The 23,339-nt window shown below is 41.8% G+C and overlaps 1 protein-coding gene across 1 annotated transcript in view; it reads left to right on the top strand.

Moving 5' to 3' along the window:
- Positions 1 to 23,339, top strand: part of map4k5 (mitogen-activated protein kinase kinase kinase kinase 5) — a 203,058-nt gene that overhangs the window by 120,354 nt on the left and 59,365 nt on the right. Inside the window, exons 12-15 of the mRNA XM_068039086.1 lie at positions 10,181 to 10,294; positions 10,936 to 11,014; positions 17,224 to 17,282; positions 20,503 to 20,564. Of these exons, the coding sequence (XP_067895187.1) occupies positions 10,181 to 10,294; positions 10,936 to 11,014; positions 17,224 to 17,282; positions 20,503 to 20,564 (314 nt within the window). The remainder of the gene's footprint in view (positions 1 to 10,180; positions 10,295 to 10,935; positions 11,015 to 17,223; positions 17,283 to 20,502; positions 20,565 to 23,339) is intronic.

The following is a 23,339-nucleotide window of genomic DNA, read 5'->3' as shown; positions in this document are numbered from 1 at the left end:
AATTCGACCTTCCAAAATGAATCACTTCACACTTTTCCAGGTTGAACTCCATCTGCCACTTCTCAGCCCAGCTCTGCATCCTGTCAATGTCCCGTGGCAATCTACAACAGCCTTCCACACTATCCACAACTCCAGCAACCTTGGTGTCATCGGCAAACTTGCTAACCCAGCCTTCCACTTCCTCATCCAAGTCATTTATAAAAATCACAAAGAGCAGAGGTCCCAGAACAGATCCCTGCGGAACACCACTGGTCACCGAGCTCCATGCTGAATACTTTCCATCTACTACCACCCTCTGACTTCTATGGGCCAGCCAATTTTGTATCCAGCCAGCCAACTTTCCCTGAATCCCATGCCTCCTTACTTTCTGAATGAGCCTACCATGAGGAACCTTATCAAACGCCTTGCTAAAATCCATATACACCACATCCACTGCTCTTCCTTCATCAATGTGTTTTGTCACATCTTCAAAGAATTCAATAAGACTTGTGAGGCATGACCTGCCCCTCTCAAAGCCATGCTGACTGTCTCTAATCAAACCATGCTTTTCCAAATAATCATGAATCCTGTCTCTCAGAATCCTCTCCAATAATTTGCCCACTACCGACGTAAGACTGACTGGTCTATAATTCTCGGGGTTATCCCTATTCCCTTTCTTGAACAAGGGAACAACATTTGCCACCCTCCAATCATCCGGTACTACTCCAGTGGACAGTGAAGACGCAAAGATCATCGCCAAAGGCGCAGCAATCGCTTCCCGTAATATCCTCGGGTATATCCCGTCTGGCCCCGGGGACTTATCTGTCCTCATATCATTCAAAATTTCCAGCACATCCTCCCTCTTAACCTCAACCTGTTGGAGCATATCAGCCTGTTCCACGCTGTCCTCACAAACGACCAGGTCCCCCTCTCTAGTGAATACTGAAGCAAAGTATTCATTTAGGACCTCCCCTACCTCCTCCGACTCCAGGCACAAGTTCCCTCCACTATCCCTGATCGGCCCTACCCTCACTCTGGCCATCCTCTTGTTCCTCACATAAGTGTAGAACGCCTTGGGATTTTCCTTAATCCTACTCGCCAAGACTTTTTCATGTCCCCTTCTAGCTCTCCTAAGTCCATTCTTCAGTTCCTTCCTGCCTACCTTGTAACCCTCTAGAGCCCTGTCTGATCCTTGCTTCCTCAACCTTAAGTAAGCTTCCTTCTTCCTCTTGTCTAGCTGTTCCACATCTCTTGTCATCCAAGGTTCCTTCACCCTACCATCCCTTCCCTGCCTCATCGGGACAAACCTATCCAGCAGTCGCAGCAAGTGCTCCCTAAACAATCTCCACATTTCTGTCGTGCATTTCCCTGAGAACATCTGTTCCCAATTTATGCTCCCCAGTTCCTGCCTAATAGCATTGTAATTCCCCCTCCCCCAATTAAATATTTTCCCATCCCGTCTGCTCCTGTCCCTCTCCATGACTATAGTAAAGGTCAGGGAGTTGTGATCACTATCACCGAAATGCTCTCCCACCGATAGATCTGCCACCTGGCCTGGTTCGTTGCCAAGCACCAAGTCCAACATAGTCTCCCCTCTAGTCGGCCTATCTACATATTGAGTCAGGAAACCTTCCTGGACACACCTGACAAAAACTGCTCCATCCAAACTATTTGCACTAAGGAGGTTCCAATCAATATTAGGGAAGCTGAAGTCACCCATGACAACAACCCTGTTACTTCTGCACCTTTCCAAAATCTGCCTCCCAATCTGTTCCTCCATGTCTCTGCTGCTATTGGGGGGTCTATAGAAAACTCCCAACAAAGTGACTGCTCCTTTCCTGTTTCTGACTTCCACCCATAATGACTCAGTAGACAAACCCTCCTCGACGACCTCCCTTTCTGCAGCTGTGATACTATCCCTGATTAACAATGCCACTCCCCCACCTCTTTTACCTCCCTCCCTATTCCTTTTGAAACATCTAAACCCCGCAACATCCATTCCTGCCCCTGTGATATCCACGCCTCCGTAATGGCCACAACATCGTAGTTCCAAGTACTGATCCATGCTCTAAGTTCATCACGCTTATTCCTGACACTTGTGTTAAAATAGACACACTTCAACCCATCATACTGGCTGCAACTTTGCCCTGTCAACTGTCTAACCTTCCTCACAGACTCTCTGCACTCGGTATCTGCCTGTTCAACATCTACCCCATCCACTGATCTGTGGCTCCGGTTTCCATCCCCCTGCCAAACTAGTTTAAACCCTCCCGAAGAGCTCTAGCAAACCTCCCGCCCAGGATATTGGTGCCCCTCCAGTTCAGATGCAACCTGTCCTTCTTGTACAGGTCCCACCTTCCCCAGAAGGTGTCCCAATGATCCACATATCTGAATCCCTCCCTCCTACACCAGTTCTGTAGCCACGTGTTCAGCTGAACTCGCTCCCTGTTTCTAGCCTCACTAGCACGTGGCACCGGTAACAATCCTGAGATTCATACTCTGCTCGTCCTGCCTTTCAGCTTCCAACCTAACTCCCTATATTCGCTTTTCAGGTCCTCATCCCTTTTCCTAGCTATGTCATTGGTACTGATATGTACCACGACCTCTGGCTGCTCCCCCTCCCCCTTAAGAATCCTGTGGACTCGATCCGAGACATCCCTGACCCTGGCACCCGGGAAGCAGCATACCATCCGGGAGTCTTGTTCGCGACCACAGAATCTCCTGTCTGTTCCTCTAACCATTGAATCTCCTATCACTATCGCTCTCCTATTCTCCCCCCTTCCCTTCTGAGCCACTGAGCCAGGCTCAGTGCCAGAGACCTGGCCACTGTGGCTTTCCTCTGGTAGGTCGTTTTCCCCCCCCCCGCCCCCCCCCACAACCGTATCCAAAACGGTGTACGTATTATTGAGGGGAACGGCCACAGGGGATCCCTGCACTGTGCGCCTATTCCCTTTCCCTCCCCTGACGGTCACCCAGCTACCTTTATCCTGTAACTTAGGTGTCACTACTTCCCTATAACTGCTCGCTATCACCCCCTCAGCATCCTGAATGATCCGAAGTTCCTCCAGCTCCAGTTCCCTAACGCGGTCTGCGAGGAGCTGGAGTTGGGTGCACTTCTCACAGGTGAAGTCAGCAGGGACACCAGTGGTGACCCTCACCTCCCACATCCTGCAAGAGGAGCGTGCAACTGCCCTAGCTTCCATCCCCTCTGCACTAAATTGACGACAGAGATTTTTAAAAAAAGGAAAACCTTACCTTACCAAACCCTCCACACAATAGGCCTTTTTTTTTGGTTAGAGGAGGAGGATGGGTGGGAGACACTACACGTGTAGTGTTTCGGGTTTAGCAACTGCCCGAATATATAGGTTTACTTACCCAGCAGTCCCCTTGTCAGCCGAAACAAAAGGTAAGTTATTTTAAACTGAAACTCACCTTCCCAGCTGACACCTCGCTCGCACTATCGCTGCTTCAGAAAAAGCTGCTGCAACAAAAGGTAAGTTATTTTAAATGTTATATCAATGTACCGGAAAAAGAGTTGGGGGAAGGGACCTGAGTAGGACTGGAACAAGGAATGTCCGACATTTCCCACAAAAAGACAGGCATAACTGGGACCAGTAAAGGTGAGAGAAGGGTGGAAATTTACCATTTCTGCCACCTCCAGCGTGATGCCACTACCAAACGCATCTTCCGCTCCCTTCCCCTGTCAGCATTCCAAAGAGATCGTTCCCTCCATGACACCCTGGTCCACTTGTCCATTACCCCCACCACCTCGTCCCCTTCCCATGGCACCTTCCCCTGCAATCGCAGGAGGTGTAATACCTGCCCATTTACCTCCTCTCTCTCCTCACTATCCCAGGCCCTAAACACTCCTTTCAGGTGAAGCAGCGATTTACTTGTACTTCTTTCAATGTAGTAGACTGTTTTCGCTGCTCGCAATGTGGTCTCCTCTACATTAGGGAGACCGAACGCAGACTGGGTGACTGCTTTGCGGGACACCTCCGCTCAGTCTGCAAGCAGGACCCCAAGCCTCCGGTTGCTTGCCATTTCAACACTCCCTGCTCCTCTCATGCTCACATCTCTGTCCTGGGATTGCTGCAGTGTTCCAGTGAACATCAACGCAAGCTCAAGGAACAGCATCTCATTTACCGATTAGGCACACTACAGCCTGCTGGACTGAACAATGAGTTCAATAATTTCAGAGCATGGCGGGCCCCCCATTTTACTTTTATTTTTAGTTATTTTTTTCTTTTTCCTTTTTAAAATTTTTTTTTTTGTTTGTTTTATTTTATTTCATCTTAGTTGTTCAGTTTGCTTATCCACTTTTTTTTTCATCTTTGTACTTGCGGCTGTTCAATTTTCAGTCCATTAATACCCTATCTGTACTAATGCTTTGTCTTTCAACACACCATTAACATATTGTTTGCCTTTGCTCCATGACCTTCTGGTCAACTATTCTGTGACCTTGCCCTATTTACACCTTCTCCTTTGTTATCTCTTGCCCCACCCTGACTTTACTTGCTTATAACCTTTTACATTTCTAATATTTGTCAGTTCTGAAGAAGGGTCACTGACCTGAAACGTTAACTCTGCTTCTCTCTCCACACATGCTGCCAGACCTGCTGAGTATTTCCAGCATTTCTTGTTTTTATTTCCGATTTCCAGCATCCGCAGAATTTTGCTTTTATTTATTGAAAAGGACAGTGTTCTTCTGTTGATTTGATAACTTGGACAAAATGATATATATCTTATAAATGTAAAAACTTGAACTTGACTTTCATATCCTTAGGATATCCTAAAAAAACTTCATAGCCCTTGGGTTACTTTGAAAGAGTATTCAATGTTCTGTCAGCAAGTAGAGAAACCGTGTGCTGTACAGCAAGGTTCCACTAATACAAAATGAGATAAATTATCAGGTAATCTTTTTGGTAGCGTTGATTGAGGAATGAATACTGAGCAGGACTTTGGGAAGGACACCTGAACTGTCTGCTCTTCAATAATGCTGTGGGATTTTTATGTCAACCTAAGTAAGCAGTTGGGAATCTGTTTAATATCTCTTGCAAGCAACACCTCAAACAACACAATGTTCTGTTGGCCTCGATTGTGCACTTAAGTCATGAAGGACTTGGATCCAGAGCCTCCTTACTTCGGCAAAAGTGCTACCCAAAAGAAAAGGGAGCAGCAAAGTCTGGAATCTGTGGAGAACTAGAAAGGGATGGAAAAAGCAATGAAATCCAGAGGCTGATGGGTACCTGAGAGTGAAGAGCAGCATTGAAGCTGGGATAGCGGAAGACCTAGAGTTTGAGGTGGATGAGCATTTGGGGTTTGAGATTAATATCTGAATGTGGCTGGGACTGGGCATAAATGAGAAATTGAAGAAATCAGAGTAAATGAAACAGGACAAATAAATGCTTCAGAGAATTTGCAGTTAGACCAAGAAAGAGGAAGCAAATTGTGGACCTTGGGGATTGCAGAAGTTTAGGAATGGGGAAGTCGGGGTCTTGGTATTACGATATGACATCTGGGAATTGTGCCATGGTTATTTGGCTATATTTCACCACCCTAAAAGTAGAATTGTGCTCCTTTCACATCCATTATCTTTGTGTGCACAGGAGCTGGTTCTATTTGTTTGGCTTAGATATTGTACCTCAACTGGGTATGGGATGAAGGCAACGGAGTTATTGGAATAATTAGAAGATGTAATAGGTAATTTTGTGAGCTTTTTCTTCAAATTGTTTAATTCTATTGATATGTTTATTTCAATGGTATGTATTGGCATGCATGACAGTGCATGACCCTCATGACAGTTGTATCTCGGAGGGGTTTCTTTGCTGAATGGATTTCCACCCGCCCCCCCCCCCCCACGTAATTGTTGAAAAACATTCAATAGAGTATGTTTTACTCATTTTCTAATTGGCTATTTTTTACTTTTGCTTTTCATAGTTAAAGCTGAGGAAGAAGAAAATTGGCCAACTTGGTCATATTGTAGATGAGACTGTTGCAAAAAAAGAAAATTAAGATAGAATGTCTGATCAAATGATCACTTACAATTTGGTCCTTCTGGCTGTGCACTGGATGGCATATTGTGTTGGTAATGGTATTGTTACATTTCAGGATTTTTGATCATTTCTTGGAGAGGATTTAAGACTCAGTTATGTTTAATGTTTTAAAACACTGATTTTGCACAATTTTCTAAAACAGCAGACTGAAGGATCTACATGTTAATGGGCTGGATATTGAAGATGTGTATTAAGGAGAGGCAAACCAGATTTTTTGGGATATATGCATTGCTAGCAAAACAGAAATTTAATGATGATTGCTAGTTGCCCTTGAGAAGGTGGCAGTGAACCTTCTTGAGCCGCTGCCATTCATGTGATGAAGGTCTATCCACAGTGCTGTTAATTAGAAAGTTCCAGGATTTTGACCCAATGATGGTTAAGGAAAGATGATATGTGTCCGAGTCTAGATGATGTTTGAGTTGGAAGTGGTGTTCCCATGGACCTGTTGCTTTTTTTGTTCTTGGTGAAGGTCGCAGGTTTGGGAGATGCTATCGATGAAGCCTTGGAGTTGCTGCAGTGCATCCTGTGGATAGTGCACCCTGTAGCCATGGTACATTAATGGTGAAGGGAGTGGATGGTACTGGAGGTTTAGGGGCATTCAACCAGCTCAGTCTGGGGCAGAAGCTTGGTCTAGTGAGAGGAAAGTTGCTCATCCTGAGCCCAGAGCCAACTAGGATCAGAAAACTGACTGAAAAAACTAAATGATTTTGCTAAAAAGGATTGTGTGATTTACTTTATTATTGTCCTCGAGGAGAGTTTAGTAGTGGAATCATGGTGAGATTTGATTACAACTGTTACTCTGCACATTAACATAGCAGCTGAACAATTTGTATCTGGGTTTGTCTCTCTGAAGTATTTTAGTCCACCTTGGGGAAGCGTAATCCTCCTTAGATACAAGAATGGTGCCAGAGGACTAGAGAATTGCAAAATGTTGCACCCTTGTTCAGAAAAATGTGGAAGGATATGCCCAGCAACTACAGGCCAGTCAGTTTAACCTTGATGGTGGGAAAGCTTTTAGAAATGGTAATCTGGGACAAAATTAACAGTCACTTGAACAACTGTGGATTAACTAAGGAAAGCCAGTATGGATTTGTTGAGGACAAATTGTGTTTAATTTGCTTGAGTTTTTTGAGATAACATAGAGGGTTGATGAGGGTAATGCGGTTGATATGGTGTACATGGACTTCCAAAAAATGTTGTCTGAAGTACCACATAACAAGCTTGTTAGCAAAGTTGAAGCCCATGAAATAAGAGGCAGTGGCAACATGGATATGAAGCTGGCTGAGTGACAGGAAACAGTGTAGTTGTGAATGGCTGTTTTTTGGACTGGAGGAAGGTTCCCCAGGGGTTGGTATTAGGACCACTGCTTTTCCTGATCTATATTAATGACCTAGACTAGTGTAGAGGGCACAGTTTCAGAATTTGCAGATGGCATAAAACTTGGAAGTATTGTGAACTGGGAAGAGGACAGCAATAAACTTCAGGTGGGTATAGACAGGCTGGTGGAATGGCTGGAAATGTGGCAGGTGAAATTTAGTGCAGAGAAGTGTGAAATGATACATTTTGATAGGAAGAGTGAGCAGAGGCAATATAAAATAAAGGATATAATTCTAAAGGGAGTGCAGGAGCAGAGGGACCTGGGGGTCTATGTGCATAAATCATTGAAGGTGGCAGGGCAGGTTGTGAAAGCAGTTAAAAGGGAAAATGGGATCCTGGGCTTATAAATCCAAGTACTCGGTTTGGCCTCACCTGGAGTATTTTGTCCAATTCTGGGCATCACAATTTAGGAGGATGTGACGGCATTAGAGGGTGCAGAAACGATTTGAGAATGGTGCCAGGGACTTCAGTTACGTATATAAATTTGAGTAGTTGGGGCTGTTCTTGGAGAAGAGAAGGTTGAGAGGAGATTTGATAGAGATGTTCAAAATCATGAGGGCTCTAGACCGTAGATAGGGAGAGACTGTTCCATTAGCGAAGAGTTAAGAACCAGAGGAAACCGATTTTAAGGTGAATGACAGAAGAACCAATAGTGACATGAGGAAAAACACTTTTGTACAGCGAGTGGTCAGCATTTGGAATGTATGGCCAGAGAGTCTGGTGGAAGCAGATTCAATCGTGGCTTTCAAAAGAGAATTGGATAATTACCTGAAGAGAGAGAATTTGCAGGGCTATGGGGAAAAGCGGGGAATTGGGACTTGCTGAGTTCTTGCAGAGAGCTGGTATGGGCATGACAGATCAAATGTCCTCCCTTTGTGCTGATTCTGAGAGCATGTGTAACAGGTGTGATGGCTAATTCAGGTCTCAAAACCCTAGGTTAAACCCCTGGGTTGCCCTGTTTTTCTGCCTGTGTCCTGACTTGCACCAAATGCTTTCCATCCATCACCCCCATGCTCAATGACCTGCATTGGCTCCCGGCTAAGCAATGCCTTGATAAACAGTCATTCTTGTTTCAAATCCCTCTGTGGCTTTGCCCCTACCTACCTCTAATCTCCCCCAACCCCACAACCCTACAATATCTGTGCTTTTCTATTTCTAGTCTCTTGAACATCCCCAATTCTAATTGCTCTACCATTAGTGGCTATGCCTTCATCTTCCAAGGCCTTAAACTCTGAAATTCCCTCCCTAAACCTCTCAATCTATGTACCTCTCTTTCCTGCTTTTAAGGTGCTCCATAAAACCAACCACTGACTAAATTTTGGTGATCTTCCCAAATATCTCTATGTGGCTTGGTATCAAATTTTGCTTTATATTCTCATAAAATAAAACATTCCAAGGCGCTTCATACTAAAGGCACTAAATAAATGTTGGGTTACACTATTGGACCATTCAGACATGGTTCTAAAAAGAAGTCGTTCAAAGTGCTTACAGCTACATTGCTGTAGCTGAAAGGATGTCCAAGGATAACTGGAACTTGTATTTGCACTGTTATGACCAGGTGAAGAACGGGTCTCTGGCTCTCCCTTTTGCCCCTTCTCTGGTTTGATCGCAACAGGGTTTATCCTTTTTACACAGTGATTGAACGTACTACCTCAGTGAGCACTTGTTCCTTTTAATATAATTGTCAAAGAACCAATCAGACAGGTATTCTTGAGCTTAAACAAGGAAGATGTAAGTTTATTATCCTTAACACTCTAAACTGGTTAAAATTACTAAAATACGTTTCGCATCCACACACACAATCACACGAGAGCCACATACACGCACACATAGATTACAGAGGGAAAAACAGGGTTGGGTGGTTGGATTAGAGTCTGTAATAAATGGAATTTAAATACTGAATCTCATTCCCAGAGTCCTTAGTTGAAATTGGAGTCTGTGGTCCTCGCTGGGCCACGTGCATGCTTGTAGGTTTACTTCTCAAGCTCCGGAAGGCAGAAAGAAGAGGGCATTTGATCCTTGTCCCCTGGTTGTTGGCTGTGCTGGTTTGTAGGTTTGAGGCTTTAGCAGTTACAACCAAGGCTCCCCTGGATCTTTACGAGAGAGAAAGAGAGCTGCCTCCTTGATGGCTTTCAGTTACTCCTCTGCTTTCTCACTGACAAAGCTTAGCCTCTCCAGAGCAGCACTGCGGTCACATGAGATTTCCAAACCTCTTTGTTGGGCAAATGAGGCCCTTCTGGAATCTTCTATGAGATTCAAGGCAATACACCTTAAGCTGTTCAGTTACACTTGGAGGGGGTTGGCTCTTTCAAAGTCAATGGGTGTCAGTGGCTCTTGATGACCAAGTTGACAAAACCATTTCAGGGAATTTAATCAGAGAGCACCCCATTGTTCTGGCTAGGTTGAATCAGTCATGTTGTCTCACATCTAATCCTTTTGGTGGTTCAAATGTAAATTTCAGTGGCCATCTTGGTTGCCAGGTTGCTCTTTTAAAAAGAAGTTATTTGTAAGAATTTCCAGCAAAAGTCTATGGCAAGGTTCCAATCGATGAAATTAATATTTCCCATTTGGCATGTGGGTTTTCATGACAGCAGTATTTACAATGTGATGCAGTGCTTTGGCAACATTTTGTATCTCAATTGGGTCCTGTGTTAGTTATAAATCATAAATCTATAACGGAATTTGATTATAAAATGTATTGTTTATATGTACACCAACCTTTTATTCCATATCCAGTTTTTTAAGAGTTAATGATTTTTTTTCTTCAGCATTCATTTTTAGCACAGCCGATCTTATCCAGATCATTGGCAGTAGAGTTGTTGGACAAAGTCAATAATCCTGAAAATCACCATTTCGGTGAGGCAGATGATGATGACCTTGAGGTATGAAATGCTGTAAAGTTTATGGTTTTAATTATTTGTTTTCAAAGCTCCACCTTTATACTTGGCTTGGTCTTAAACCAAGCATTTCAAATTGAAGGCAAAAATAATTTGGATTAACTGAAAAGGGTGGACACTGGGAAATAAACCAAGGGCACCCAGGTAGTTATTTGCATCATCAGAAGAGAAATCAAAGGCAGGGAAACAGGTGTATAATGCAGAAGACAGAGTGTGGAGTCAAGCCAAGAACAAATGACACAGCTAACTAAAGCCGAGATGAGGCTGGGCTGTGTTGTGCCCAAACCTGAAATGTCAGTTAAGCTGCTTAGTTGCCATTTACTGGATGGAGTAGGCTATGTTATAAATAAATATTATAAATAAATAAATAGCCAGTTAAATGAAAAACTCAAGACCGTTAATTTCTAACTGTTCAATCTGTGCATTGTAGCAGCAAATGGGAAGGGTGTATTAATGGACCAGTGAAACTGATCAGTGACCGCGGATGGAGAATGTTTTTATCTAATAAGTCTGTGGCAGGCTAAGGGTTCATTGTTAGCAATATGCTTGTTCTAGTTTCCTGAGGAATTTACATATGTAAGAGTTAACATTTTTGTATCGTAATTTTCTCTTCCCTTATCTTGTAGCCCCTCTCTGCTGTTCCTCATACCATTCGATCCAACAACAAGAACACAAGAGCAGAAAGGACACGGTCAGAAATCAACTGTAAGTCTTTGGTTTAATAAGTCCTTTACTTGGATAATTATTGATGCACTATAGTCTGAACTATTTTTGCAGTATTAACAGACCATATCAATATACTCTGGAGCATTGTTTTCAGATTGAATTTAACTGAATAACTAAAATCTCTTGCCATTTGATTTTTGAAGAAGAATAATTGTGGAAAGATACTAATTTGGGCATGGCTGAAATATAAACAGATGCATAGAAATTGCATGGAGTGAAAGGATGTGGCTAAAGTTTATTGCTGGTGGGTATTGTCAAAAAGCTTTCATTTTGTGCGTCTCTATGCGTGTAAGGGATGCCAGTGATGATTGGTTCCTTTATTGGAAAAATGTGCATTTTCTATATCCACTGTTTAATGAGCTATTATTGGGTTCACTGCAATATTTTTTACAAAGTAAATTGAACTCCATAGAGAAGTGCTGATAAAAATCTAAAGTTTAATTTATCAATTCATGGCATTTCCTACTGTGCATCCTTAATGTTATGCTGGATAGCATCCTGACTGTTATGTCTTGATTTGGTATTTCAGAAATGTAGAAACTTTTGAGGTTGCTGCACAGAAATTAGCTTCACCTTAACATCACTTGATTGATTATTACTTTGATATATGTTAAACCATATTTTTGTTTATTTAAGTGCACAATATTGGTTGTCGATAGAAGATTCTACTAGAAAATGTAGACTGCAAATTTAGTTTCTCGAATGTATATTTTTATAGCTGCACCTTAGGGGCTGCTGACATTTTTTTCAACTTACCGCCGATTTTCAAAGATGGCGGGCGCACACACGGGATTTTCCCCGTGGAGCTGCCGCAGTATCCAGTGCAGTGACTCATTTATATGGCCAGGGCAGACCCCGCCCCGGCGATTATGTGGAGGGAGCAGGCACTCCATCCCCATCAACAGTGTCCAGCGCCACTGCGCAGGCACCAGTGACATTTTTAAAGGGCTTAGAGCCCTAAATGGCAATTAAAATTTTTAAAGAAGCAGTGGATTCAAAAGCACTAAAAATAATTTTAAAAATCTTTCCAGCCCCTCTCCCATCCCCTCAATACCCTTGCATGTCATTCCTGCCTTCTCCCCCCAACCTCACCAAACTACTTACCTTCAGTACCTGACCCAACCCCCCCCCCCCCCCCCCCCCCCCCCCCCCCACAAAGTTCAGAAACTTTTACCTTTACCCTTCCCATCACCACCTCAACCAATCAGGTAAGTTTGACCCTCTTCTTACTCCACCCCCCCCCCCCCCCAAAGTTCAGAAACTTTACCTTTACCCTTCCCATCACCACCTCAACCAATCAGGTAAGTTTGACCCTCTTCTTACTCCCCCACCCCCCCGCCACTAAAATACTTACCACCTCCCGCCAGTGTCCCGCATCGATCTTTAGTCGGTGATTCAACAGCGGGTGAGTGCCAGCCACCGACTGTAATATCGGAAGTGGGACGAGGTGAGTAATTATTCATTCATTTACTTATCAGCATATTTAAATGGATGCCTATTCACCGAGTGGCGGGTGGGTAGCGAGGAGGCCTCGCTGCTGCGGGTAATATAGGGCATTCCCAGCATTGCGGCCCATGGCGGGCCTCTCCCGGAGTTATTTTCTGGGCGCCCCTGCCACGACCCCCGCGTTGGGGGGGGGGGCAGTAAAATTCAGCCCAGAGTGTTGATGGATGGTGCAAGCACTTACTATTTTGTCATAGAAAATTTCACCAACTTTATGGCACTTTTTTTGTTCATTTGTCATTTAGAAATTGTAATGACTAACTAAAGCTTAATGTAGATCAATACCATTTCTGACAGTAATTTCACTTATCCAGATTTATGTTTAGGACTTTAAGATTAGAATATTGTGACTATGTAGAAACCAAGCTCAGTCGTCTTTGGTACTTGGTGTTAGAACTTATGCTATCTAGTATAGCTTTAATGAGCGTTCCGCAATAGCTTTTATAGGAATTTTGAATAACGTTGATCAGAACTGCTTCACTTATCGGAGTGAAAATTCGACTGCATTTGCTCCTGGCACATTGAGAATCCAAATCGTAATTACATGTTCCCAGTTTTTGCAAGTTCAAATCTTTAATATTTAATAAGGATTTAAGCCCAATTTCCAACTAGTAACGGTAATTCACAGGTCGTCTTTTCAATTTGGTCATTCTCTACAGTCTTGGATCTTGATTTCTGATTATGTTGAATTATTGGCACTACATTTCAGAAAAAAGGGTCAAACATTTCCTTTCAATGAAATATAGGGAAGATGGTGCTGAGTAGAGTTTGTCAAACTCTTTGTAAACTTGATTTTAAAAATAGATACAATTGCTCTCATGCCACATAACCAACTTTGTGTGTTTTACTTAAACATCCAATTACACCTAGTTTTACCATATTACTAAGCATGGTTCAGTTGAAGGCAATATAATAAAGTTCATACTAATGGATGGCTCAACTATTTGTCAGCTTGGTTAACTTTCATTTATATAGTGCCATTAACGTAGTAAAATGCCGAAGTGCTCCATAGGAGTGTTATGAACAAAGTTTGACATTGAACCGCATAAGGAGATATTGGGACAAGTGCAGTCAAAGAGGTAGGTTTTAAGGAATGTCTTAAAAGAAACAGGGGAGGTGGAGAGGTCGTGATGGCATTCAGAGCTTAGTACCAAGGCATCTGAGCCAGAATTGGAGGAGCACAGAGATTTTGGAGGATTATAGGATTGGAGGAGGCTACAGAGACACGGAGGGGCAAGGCCACAAAGGTTTCAGCACAAGAATGCAAATTTTAAAACTGAGGCATTGCCAGACCAGGAGCTAATATGGGTTAGCGAGCATAGGAGTTGATGGGTGAATGGAACTTGGTGTGAATCACGATACGGGCAGCAGAGTTTTGGATAAGGTCATGCTTATGGGGGTTGGAAGTTAATAGGCTGGCCAGGAGAGCTTTGGAATAGTCAAGTCTAGAGGTAAAAAAGGCATGGATGGGAGTTTCAGCTGCAGATGAACTGAGGCAGTGGCAGAAAAGGACAATGTTACAAAGGTGAAAGGAGACAGTCAGTGAGAGTGGATATGTAGTTGGAAGCTCATCTTGGGGTCATATAGGGCACCAAGATTGCAAATCGCCTGATTCAGGCCTCAGACTATTGCCAGGGAAATGGGTGGAGTCAGTGACTAGGGAATGGAGTTTGTGGTAGAGATCGAAGATTTAGTTGTTGGAAATTCCTGCTCATTCTATGCTGGCTGTCTGACAAGAGTGTGATGATTCAGCCAGTGGAGGAGTTGAGGGAGGTGGTGATGTGATAGAGCTGGGTGTTGTCAGCTTACTTGTGAACTTGATGTGTTTTTGGATCATGTTGTGTTTTCAGGTGATGTTGCTAAGGACAACATGTAGGTAGATGAGAAGTAGGAGGGGGCTAAGAATAGATCCTTGGGGGGTTGCAGTGGGAGCTGGAAGAGAAGCCATTGCAGCTGATCTGGCTGCGACTGGATAGATAAGAATGGAACCAGGTGACGGCAGTCCCACCTAGCTGTATGATGGAGAAGAGGTGTTGGAGGAGGGTGCTGTGATCAGTCGTGTCAAAGGCTGCAGATGGGTTGAGAAGGATGAAGAAGAATAGTTTATCATTGTCTCACACTCATAGGATGTCATTTGTGACTTTGATAAGGGCCTTTTCAGTTCTATGGCAGGGACTGATTGGAGGTGTTCAAGCATGGAGTTGCAAGAAAGATGAGCACTGATTTGGGTAACATCTTCGAGCCCCCAATTATATGTTACGACCGAGGCTGGAGGAGTGCACTGTTTATTCTAGTTCCACTTCTCCACAGGTAATGACATATTTACGTTTTCCCACTTACTGGTATAGTCAATCATGTGTTTTATTTTGGGAAAAATAAAGTATACCAACAGGTTTCTTTAATAAAACAAAATTACCAATTTATTATAAAGCAAGTTTTAACCAGTAATGAAGGAAAGCTTATGCACAAATTGAAGTATTTAATCCCCTTATTTATCCATGCTCCCCTCTCTCTCACATGCGCGCGCGCGCACACACACACACACACACACACACACACACACACACACACACACACACACACACACACACACACACACACACACACACACACACACCGGTTAACCGGGAAAATAAAAGGGGATTTTTCTTTTAGCTGTTGCAAAGAAAACAGAAGGGAAAAGCAAATGCTTAGGCTGAAAAAAAGGTATGGAAAGGTGTCCTTTGCTTCGGTTTTGGCGTCCCAAATTCGTATAGGTGGCTGTTACTAGGATCTTCCTAGAACAGTTCTTTCCAGGTGATGTAGATCAGTTTGGTTAGGCTTTCCGAGCGATGCAGCTACAGAGGCTCCAGATAGGTCATGCAGCAACAAAGTTTCAGTTCCCACACAGTCAATGTGCAAGGTTTCTTTAAACATGCAGGATTTCATCAAGTACCGGAGGAAATGGGAATCTGACACACTGGATGCAGGGTTTGTTTTGAGAGAGAGCTGAGCTGTTGTTCTTCTGGAAGCAAGAAGCAACTGACTGTTGTAACAGTTCAAACTGAAACTAAAACCTTCCAGAAGTCAAGTCTCCTGACATCGATAAATCTTGGCCCGTCACTTCTTTGTAGACATCTCCCCAAATCAAAAATAACTCCTGCTGGATGGTTATCCACAGACAGGTGCCTTCCAGTAAGACTTGTTTACTAGCCAAGTCCAGGAATCTTTTGATGACTTCTTTTATAAAACAGAACCCACACAAAGTTCAGCAATCTCCAAGTTTCCAGATGAATCAGTGTCCATAATTCAAATACAAGTCCTTAACATATTTTACAAAAAAAATTGAAGCAATTTTGTAACACTATGGAGAAGGAAGGGAGCTTGGAGATGGGTGGCAATTTGCAAGGACAGAGGGGTCAAGGGTAGGTTTGAGTCTAAGTCGGGAAATTTTAGTTCAAGGCCCAATCTAGGTTTGAACACAAACTTTGGTATCTCTGTATAACTATCAGTGTGCATTGTCAGAGGTGGATCTACTTCAGATGAATATTAAACAGAAATCCATCTGCCTATTTCGACGGTTCTAATGAATATTGCAGCTCTCTTGAAACTATCTCAAGAACAGGGTGTTCTGAATCCTGGTTAACATTCCACAATCAACATTACAAAAGAGCATAGCTGGCATTTACTGTTCTCATTTCAGAGTACCGGCATCCGCAATATTTTGCTCTTCTAACATTGCTGCTAGTGAGCTCATACTGTGCAAGATAGCTGCAGCATTTGGCTTCACAACAAGTCACAGTGCTTCAAAGTAATTCATCTTATGTGCAGATCTTAAATTTGGATCACTAATTTGAGCTCTCCAGTAATATATTTGATGCAGTGTGCCCATTAGTAGGATATGAGTCTGTTTTGTGAGCTTTGAGCGGTAGCACTCGTCTCTGACCTAAGACCGTGGGTTTAAGCTGCACTCCACAAAGGAACACTCAATCCAGGCTGGCACTTCAGTACAATATGGACTGAGTGCTGCATTGTCAAATGCACCATCTTTCAGATGGGATTTTAACTGAGGCATGCTTGCTAAGGAGCATGTAAAAGATCCCATAATAGTATAAAAGGACATAGCTGGCCAACATTTATCTCCTCCAACACCACTAAATTAAATTATCTGATGTATATCATTGCTGTTTGTGAGACTTTCTGTGCAGAAATTGCCTTTTATATTTTTCATGACAGTGACTATACTTCAAAAGCACTTTGGAATGCCCTGAGAATGTAAAAGGTGCTGCACAAATATAAATTTATTTGTATTTGTTGGCGAATTGAGTTGTTGGTCGTTTCTTTATGAAGTCTGATTAGGTAACCTCACCTAGTTTCTAGTAGGCATGAGTGCACAGCACAAGTCTACCTGTAATAATGCACAAATTAGAATTATATTTTCAGCCTTATTCAGACCTGAAGCATGGTAAGGAAAGGAATGGCAGGATGGGGTGGCGGTGGTGCAGCAAGGAGTACTGTTGAGGTTGGGGGTTAAAATATATTGTCACAGCAAGGAGCTTTACTCTGTGCTCTGCAAGTTTACACTGCTGACTGTGAGGCATGTCTGTTATTGCAAAGATTATTTTTCTTCGTGATGATGCTCCGAATCTTGAGCACAAAACATCATTGGAGTTTTTTTGGAGCTAATTGTAACAATTATTTTGCAGTTGACAAAATGCAGTTTGAACCTCCTTTAAGAAAAGAAACTGAGGCTCACTGTGAAATGGTAAGTCTGAACCTCTTCATCCTTCAGCTATTCAGAGATTAATTTAGTCTGTTGCAAATTATTGCCAAATTGCTGTAAAAATAAAATGAAGGTTTGCCATTTTCATCTAGAATAATGAAAAAGAGCCCTGCATGCATAGGAATGGTGTTATGGAAAATTTGAATCCTTGTTCCCTTTGTGCATCACTACTCTCTGTAAGCCATTTATCAATCTGAGCTAATATTTTGATGTCTATCCCATGGGTATGCACCAACCTAATCAACCTGTTATGCAAGACACTGTTGGATGCTTTTCTGAAATCCAGATAGGTAACGTTTACTGCCTCGCCCTTATCTAAGGTGACTTATAGTGGCACAACTGGCATAAGTTGGGACTAAATTCAGCTAAGGCTAACTTTCCCCACGGAATTTAGATGTGATAGCTATGTGAAACATGTTATGAACTTGTTGTTTTGCAGCAATATTCATGATGTCATGAAGCATATCCCATTCTGCAGGGTATTAACGATTTTAGCCATAATGAATATATTCTACCCTATATCGTAGGACATTTCCTCTTTATTGCACTAAAATTTGTAAACTGGTAAAAGGTGAAGTCCCTGAAAATAGAGTAGAAATGGGCTGAAATAAAAATAAGAAATGCTGAAAATAGTCAGCAGGTCTGGCAGCATCTGTGGAGAGAGAAGCAGTGTTAACGTTTCAGGTCAGTGACCCTTCATCAGTTTCGCTGACCTGAAATGTTAACACTACTTCTGTCTCCACAGATGCTGCCAGACCTGCTAACTATTTCCAGCATTTCTTGTTTTTATTTCAGATTTCCAGCAGCTGCAGTATTTTGCTTTTAGTAGAAATGGGCTGGTTGGTTGCTCAGTGTTGGAGCATGATTGTCTCAGCTAGGAGCTAGATCTCATACTAATGTTGACAGTCACACTTAGTCTTTTTAACAGCAGAGATCTCATTATGTAGTCGCTGAGTAACTGTGGCCTGTCCGAATTTCTTGTCTAATCTTCGGACTTGACACAGTTCTCTTGCATTTGGTAGGTGTGTCTTGTCTTTGGCCTCCTTATTTCGAGAGACAATGAATAGGCGCCTGGAGGTGGTAGGTGTACTCATGCTGGAATTCACCATCTTTTCTCTGTGCTGGTAAATCCCAGCTGGAGAATGTTGTGGTGTTATAACCCATAGTGCTGGTGAAAATTTCCTATTAGAATAAAAAACCCTGAGCTATAGAAATGAAGGAAAAGAGAAGCAAATGGATGATGGGATATTGAGAGAAGAAATCGTTGAATCAAAGTGTTAATGAAAATAGGTTCACTTGATTTTGGATACGTGATATATAAATTAACTTGCTTGTACTGGTTATTGGTTATAATTTTACCTAATAGACTACATATAAGAGAGTTTTTTTTTAATTATAGGATTAATTGTGTTGCCCTGATCTATGCCCTGAGCAAATTTGGGAAATTTAATCCACAAACACAGGCTCCAATTATTATAGGGATGAAAAGCTGAAAAACCTGATGTTACAATGTTGCAACTGATGTAGGAAATATTTCAAATTCACATTTGTGTGTTTATGCTTTAATATTCGATTCTGTATTTAGTTCGTGAATTGTCCCATGTTAAACCAAGCCAAATAACATTAAGAAAACAGCCTGAATAAAGTGCAGCATTGGGTGAAAATCATTTAGCTCTTAGTTTACCACCGATCAAGAAATGAGTGACTGCACAAATGTGTCTAACACTACTTTATTTTCTAAATCTAAACATGGAAAGATAACATTGTTTGCAGAGTAGTTATCACAAATAGTACAATAATTTGATTTTGCAATTACTGAAGTTCAGCTTTAAGCTGGATTCACCTTGAAGATGGGCCAGTTCATTATTATAGTAATTTAGCCTTAACTGGATTCAGGTTAATGTAAATGAGTTCAGCATTCTATTTTGCGGTTTAAATCACATGTAGCTTTTTTCAGTTTGTATAACAAGGTAAGCAATCCCACAATATGCTTGGTCACTCTGACAAGCAAAGTTGAAACCTTCTCCACAGTGTACTGGTTCAGTGTCTCTAATGTGCTGGTTGCTACATTTAGGTTATGGTTTCTATAAGTCCTTCACAATCATCTTTTGCTCTTGATTGTTCAGGTTTTGACTTTTCTATTATTTACCTATTACTGTATATTTCCTATACTTTAAAAACTTGTATCAGTAAGTCACAGCTGGTAAATTTCTGTCTAAACTCAGCTCTCCTGATTTATATCTTCTGAACCAATCTCTTTCTTTACCTATCTTTCCTCTTGAGCCTTAGTATTAGCCCAGCCTTTTTCTGAATGTATTTGAAGCTGTCGTCTTATATCTGAATATTGAAGCAAACCAGAAGAACATGGTTTAACTTGCATACCTGTTACAAATTTGTGTTTTACTTTATAATTGCTAACAAAATTGTAATCCTTTGATATCTTACTGTTCAGTTTCATAGTACCAAATATCTGGATCCATGCTGACAGAATAATACATTCAAGCAAGTGTTGAATGACTCCATCCTGCAAACTTGTCAATTTTGAGGGCTTTTGGAGCATAGAGGTCTCTAATGACTATTGAGGTCATACTTCGTATTTCCTTATAAAGAATTGCCTCCAGCATTAATGGTTGTAAATAATTGAAAAGTTTGATATAGTGTCCTTCCCCTTCAGGCTTTGGTCATCTGGCTTTTCAACACTAACATTTCAAACCATAGATATTACCTTTTTAAGATCCCCAAATGGAGCTTTAACTGTATTGTATTTTGTTTGGATAGTAAGAAAACCATTTAACCATCATGATTAGAGAATGTATTGCATAGGTTAGCATGAAACAGTTGATTTATAACATTCATGAAATTCTATTTTGACAAAATTGCTTAAATTATTTTTATTGACCATTTAGGCTTGGAAACCAATTATCCACTACTCCATTGTTTAATTGGGTTTTCTTGAATTGACTTTTATCCGTTCTTGGTTCACATCATGATGATTGTCCTTGTATATCAGATGGAACAGCTCATTTCAAATGTCTCCTCATTAGTGGTTTAATGCCTTGAATCTATACTATTGGCAACAGGAGAATATGGTAGACTTAATTTGTATTAAAAAATTTTTTAAAACATTGATTTTTCTAGGATTATTTTTCTAATCGCTAATACTGTACAAGTTTACGGAAATTTTGTTCAATATATTGTACAGGAAGTAACCAAAGGAACAGTATTTGATTCATCATGGAGCCGATTTTCAGATGGAGGAAATAAGTAAGTAATAAGTAAATGACAAGCATGTGGCTATCTCAAACGTCCTTATTTTGGAAAGATGAATAATTTTGTTAGGATAGCATTACACATTTACATGCTGTGTTTGAATATTTTGATTCCAGTTGTCCCCATGATTTCACAGGCAATGAATACCTTAGATTATAAGATTGGATTCTGAGCAGAGACAAGGCACAATGCAGGGGGAATAACACTGTTGGAGAGCGGTGCAAGAGAACTCTGCAGTAGTCTGTTTCAGAGCATCAAATTCAGCAATTTTTAAAATTGCTGATGGTAAGTTGTGTGGCAGATGAATCATAACATGGATGAATGTAAACATGCATATTGAAACCAGAAACGTGGCATTTTTATGATAAAGTCCATTAGCAAAGGTAGAAAATGATTTGGTTGTGATTATTGGCGCCTCACGATCAACATGAAGCTGTTATCAACTAGGCTAACCTGGTGTGAGGATGCTTCTCAAACACAGCATTTGTTTATAGCTGGACAAGTTACTCTTGATGTTGAATTGATTTATTATATGGTCACTTTACAGTTCAGTTCCAGCACACTTAAGTTGCCTTCACAGTTGAATGATGGTTTCTGTAAGCAGATCCAGTTTCCTACAAATCAAGACCTGCAATCTGTGTGCCATGAATGGGATAGCATGCCACAGGACTAACAATTATCCCTTAAATACAGTATAACACACCAGAAAAGATATTGGATGCCCATTTGCACTCCCATATATTTTAAGACTGTTCTAATATTAAGACTGTTAAATTGAGGCTAAAATTGATCAGGTTTATTCACAAGTAAGATAATTACCTAGAAGCAGAAGTATATGGTGAGAACTGATGCACCTACTTTTAAAAGAAAAAGCACAAAGCTTGAATTAGTTTGCAAAAGATTCAAATATCTTCTCTAACATATATTTTGCACTGTTATGTAATCTGCATGACTTTTTTCGTAGACTAGCCAATTTGATGACACTGAGAATGAGGCAATTTTATTTCCCTTCACACAAAATCCAAGAGTCAGTTCCTGAAAATAAATTATGAACTAGTACCTGTTCAGTTCAGTTAAATTGCTGTAGCAGATCCTTTTATGCCAAAACGAGCTTTTCAGCTAAGTGTTAATTTTGAGGCATTGACCACCTTCCTCTCCCGATATCCTTGATGGGTTGAACATGATCATCAAATTTGTGTAATGTACCCCAGTCTGCACACAATACATGAATAATGTTAAGAAGTAATGGCTCATTCTTCAAATAAACAGCAACAGCTATTATTTGTATAGCGTCTTTAATGTAATAAAATGTCCCAAGGCACATCACTGGAGCATTACAAAATAAAATGACACCAAGCCACTTAAGGAGATATTGGGTCAGATGACCAAAAGCCTTGTCAAAGAGGAAGATTTTAAAGAGTGTCTTAAAGGAGGAAAACGAGGGAGATAGTAGGGAGGGTATTTCAGAGCTTAGGGCCTAGGCAGCTGAAGGCACACCCACCACTTGTGGAGTGATTAAAATTAGGGATGCACAAGAGGCCAGAATTAGAGGAACACAGATATCTCGGAGGCTTGTGGGGCTGGAGGAGATTACAGAGCTATGGAGGGGTGAGGCCTTGGGGGGGATTTGAAAATCAGGATGATGATTTTATAATCGAGATGTTGCTTGACCGGGAGCCAATGTGTAGGCCAGTGAGCATAGGGAAACGGAACTTGGTGCGAGTTAGGACACAGGCAGTAGAGTTTTGAAAGACCTCAAGTTTACGGACAGTAGAATGTGAGACACCAGTGAGGAGTGCGATGGAATAGGCAATTCTAGAGGTAACGAACGCACGAATAAGGATTTCAGCAGCAAATGAGCTGAGACTGGGCGAAGTCGGGTGATGTTACGGATGTGGCAATAAGCAGTTTTAGTGATGGCACAAGTATGAAGTCAGAAGCTTCTCTTGGGATCAAATGTGACACCGAGCTTGTTTAATCTTAGACTGTTGCCAGGGAAAAGGATGGATTCGGTAGCTCAGGAATGGAGTTTGGAGCAGGACCAGAAAACAATGACTTTGATATTCCCAATATTTAATTGAAAGAAATTTCTGTTATCCAGTTGAGGGCGGCACAGTGGTGCAGTGGTTAGCACCGCAGCCTCACAGCTCCAGGGACCCGGGTTCGATTCCGGGTACTGCCTGTGTGGAGTTTGCAAGTTCTCCCTGTGTCTGCGTGGGTTTTCTCCGGGTGCTCCGGTTTCCTCCCACAAGCCAAAAGACTTGCAGGTTGATAGGTAAATTGGCCATTATAAATTGTCACTAGTATAGGTAGGTGGTAGGGAAGTGTAGGGACAGGTGGGGATGTTTGGTAGGAATATGGGATTAGTGTAGGATTAGTATAAATGGGTGGTTGATGTTTGGCGCGGACTCGGTGGGCCGAAGGGCCTGTTTCAGTGCTGTATCTCTAATCTAATCTACTGGATGTTGGATAAGCAGTCTGATTAAACAGCAAGGAGGAGTTGAGAGAGGTGGTGGTGGTGAGGTAGAGCTGGGTGTTGTCAGCATACATGTGAAAACTAGTGCTGTGCTTTTGGATGATTTCGCAAAAGGGCAGCATGTAGATGAGAACTAGGAGGGACCCAAGGATGGATCTTTGGGGGACACCAGAGGTAATGGTGTGGGAACAGGAAAAGAAGCCATTGCAAGTGATTCTCTGGTTACGATGAGATAGACAAGAGTGGAACCAGATGAGAGCAGTCCCACCCAGCTGGACGACATTGGAGAGGTG

The sequence above is a fragment of the Heterodontus francisci genome, chromosome 9 (assembly GCF_036365525.1).
Source record: "Heterodontus francisci isolate sHetFra1 chromosome 9, sHetFra1.hap1, whole genome shotgun sequence".
In the NCBI taxonomy this organism is placed as follows: domain Eukaryota; kingdom Metazoa; phylum Chordata; class Chondrichthyes; order Heterodontiformes; family Heterodontidae; genus Heterodontus; species Heterodontus francisci.
This window is presented reverse-complemented; position numbering and strand designations above follow the sequence as displayed.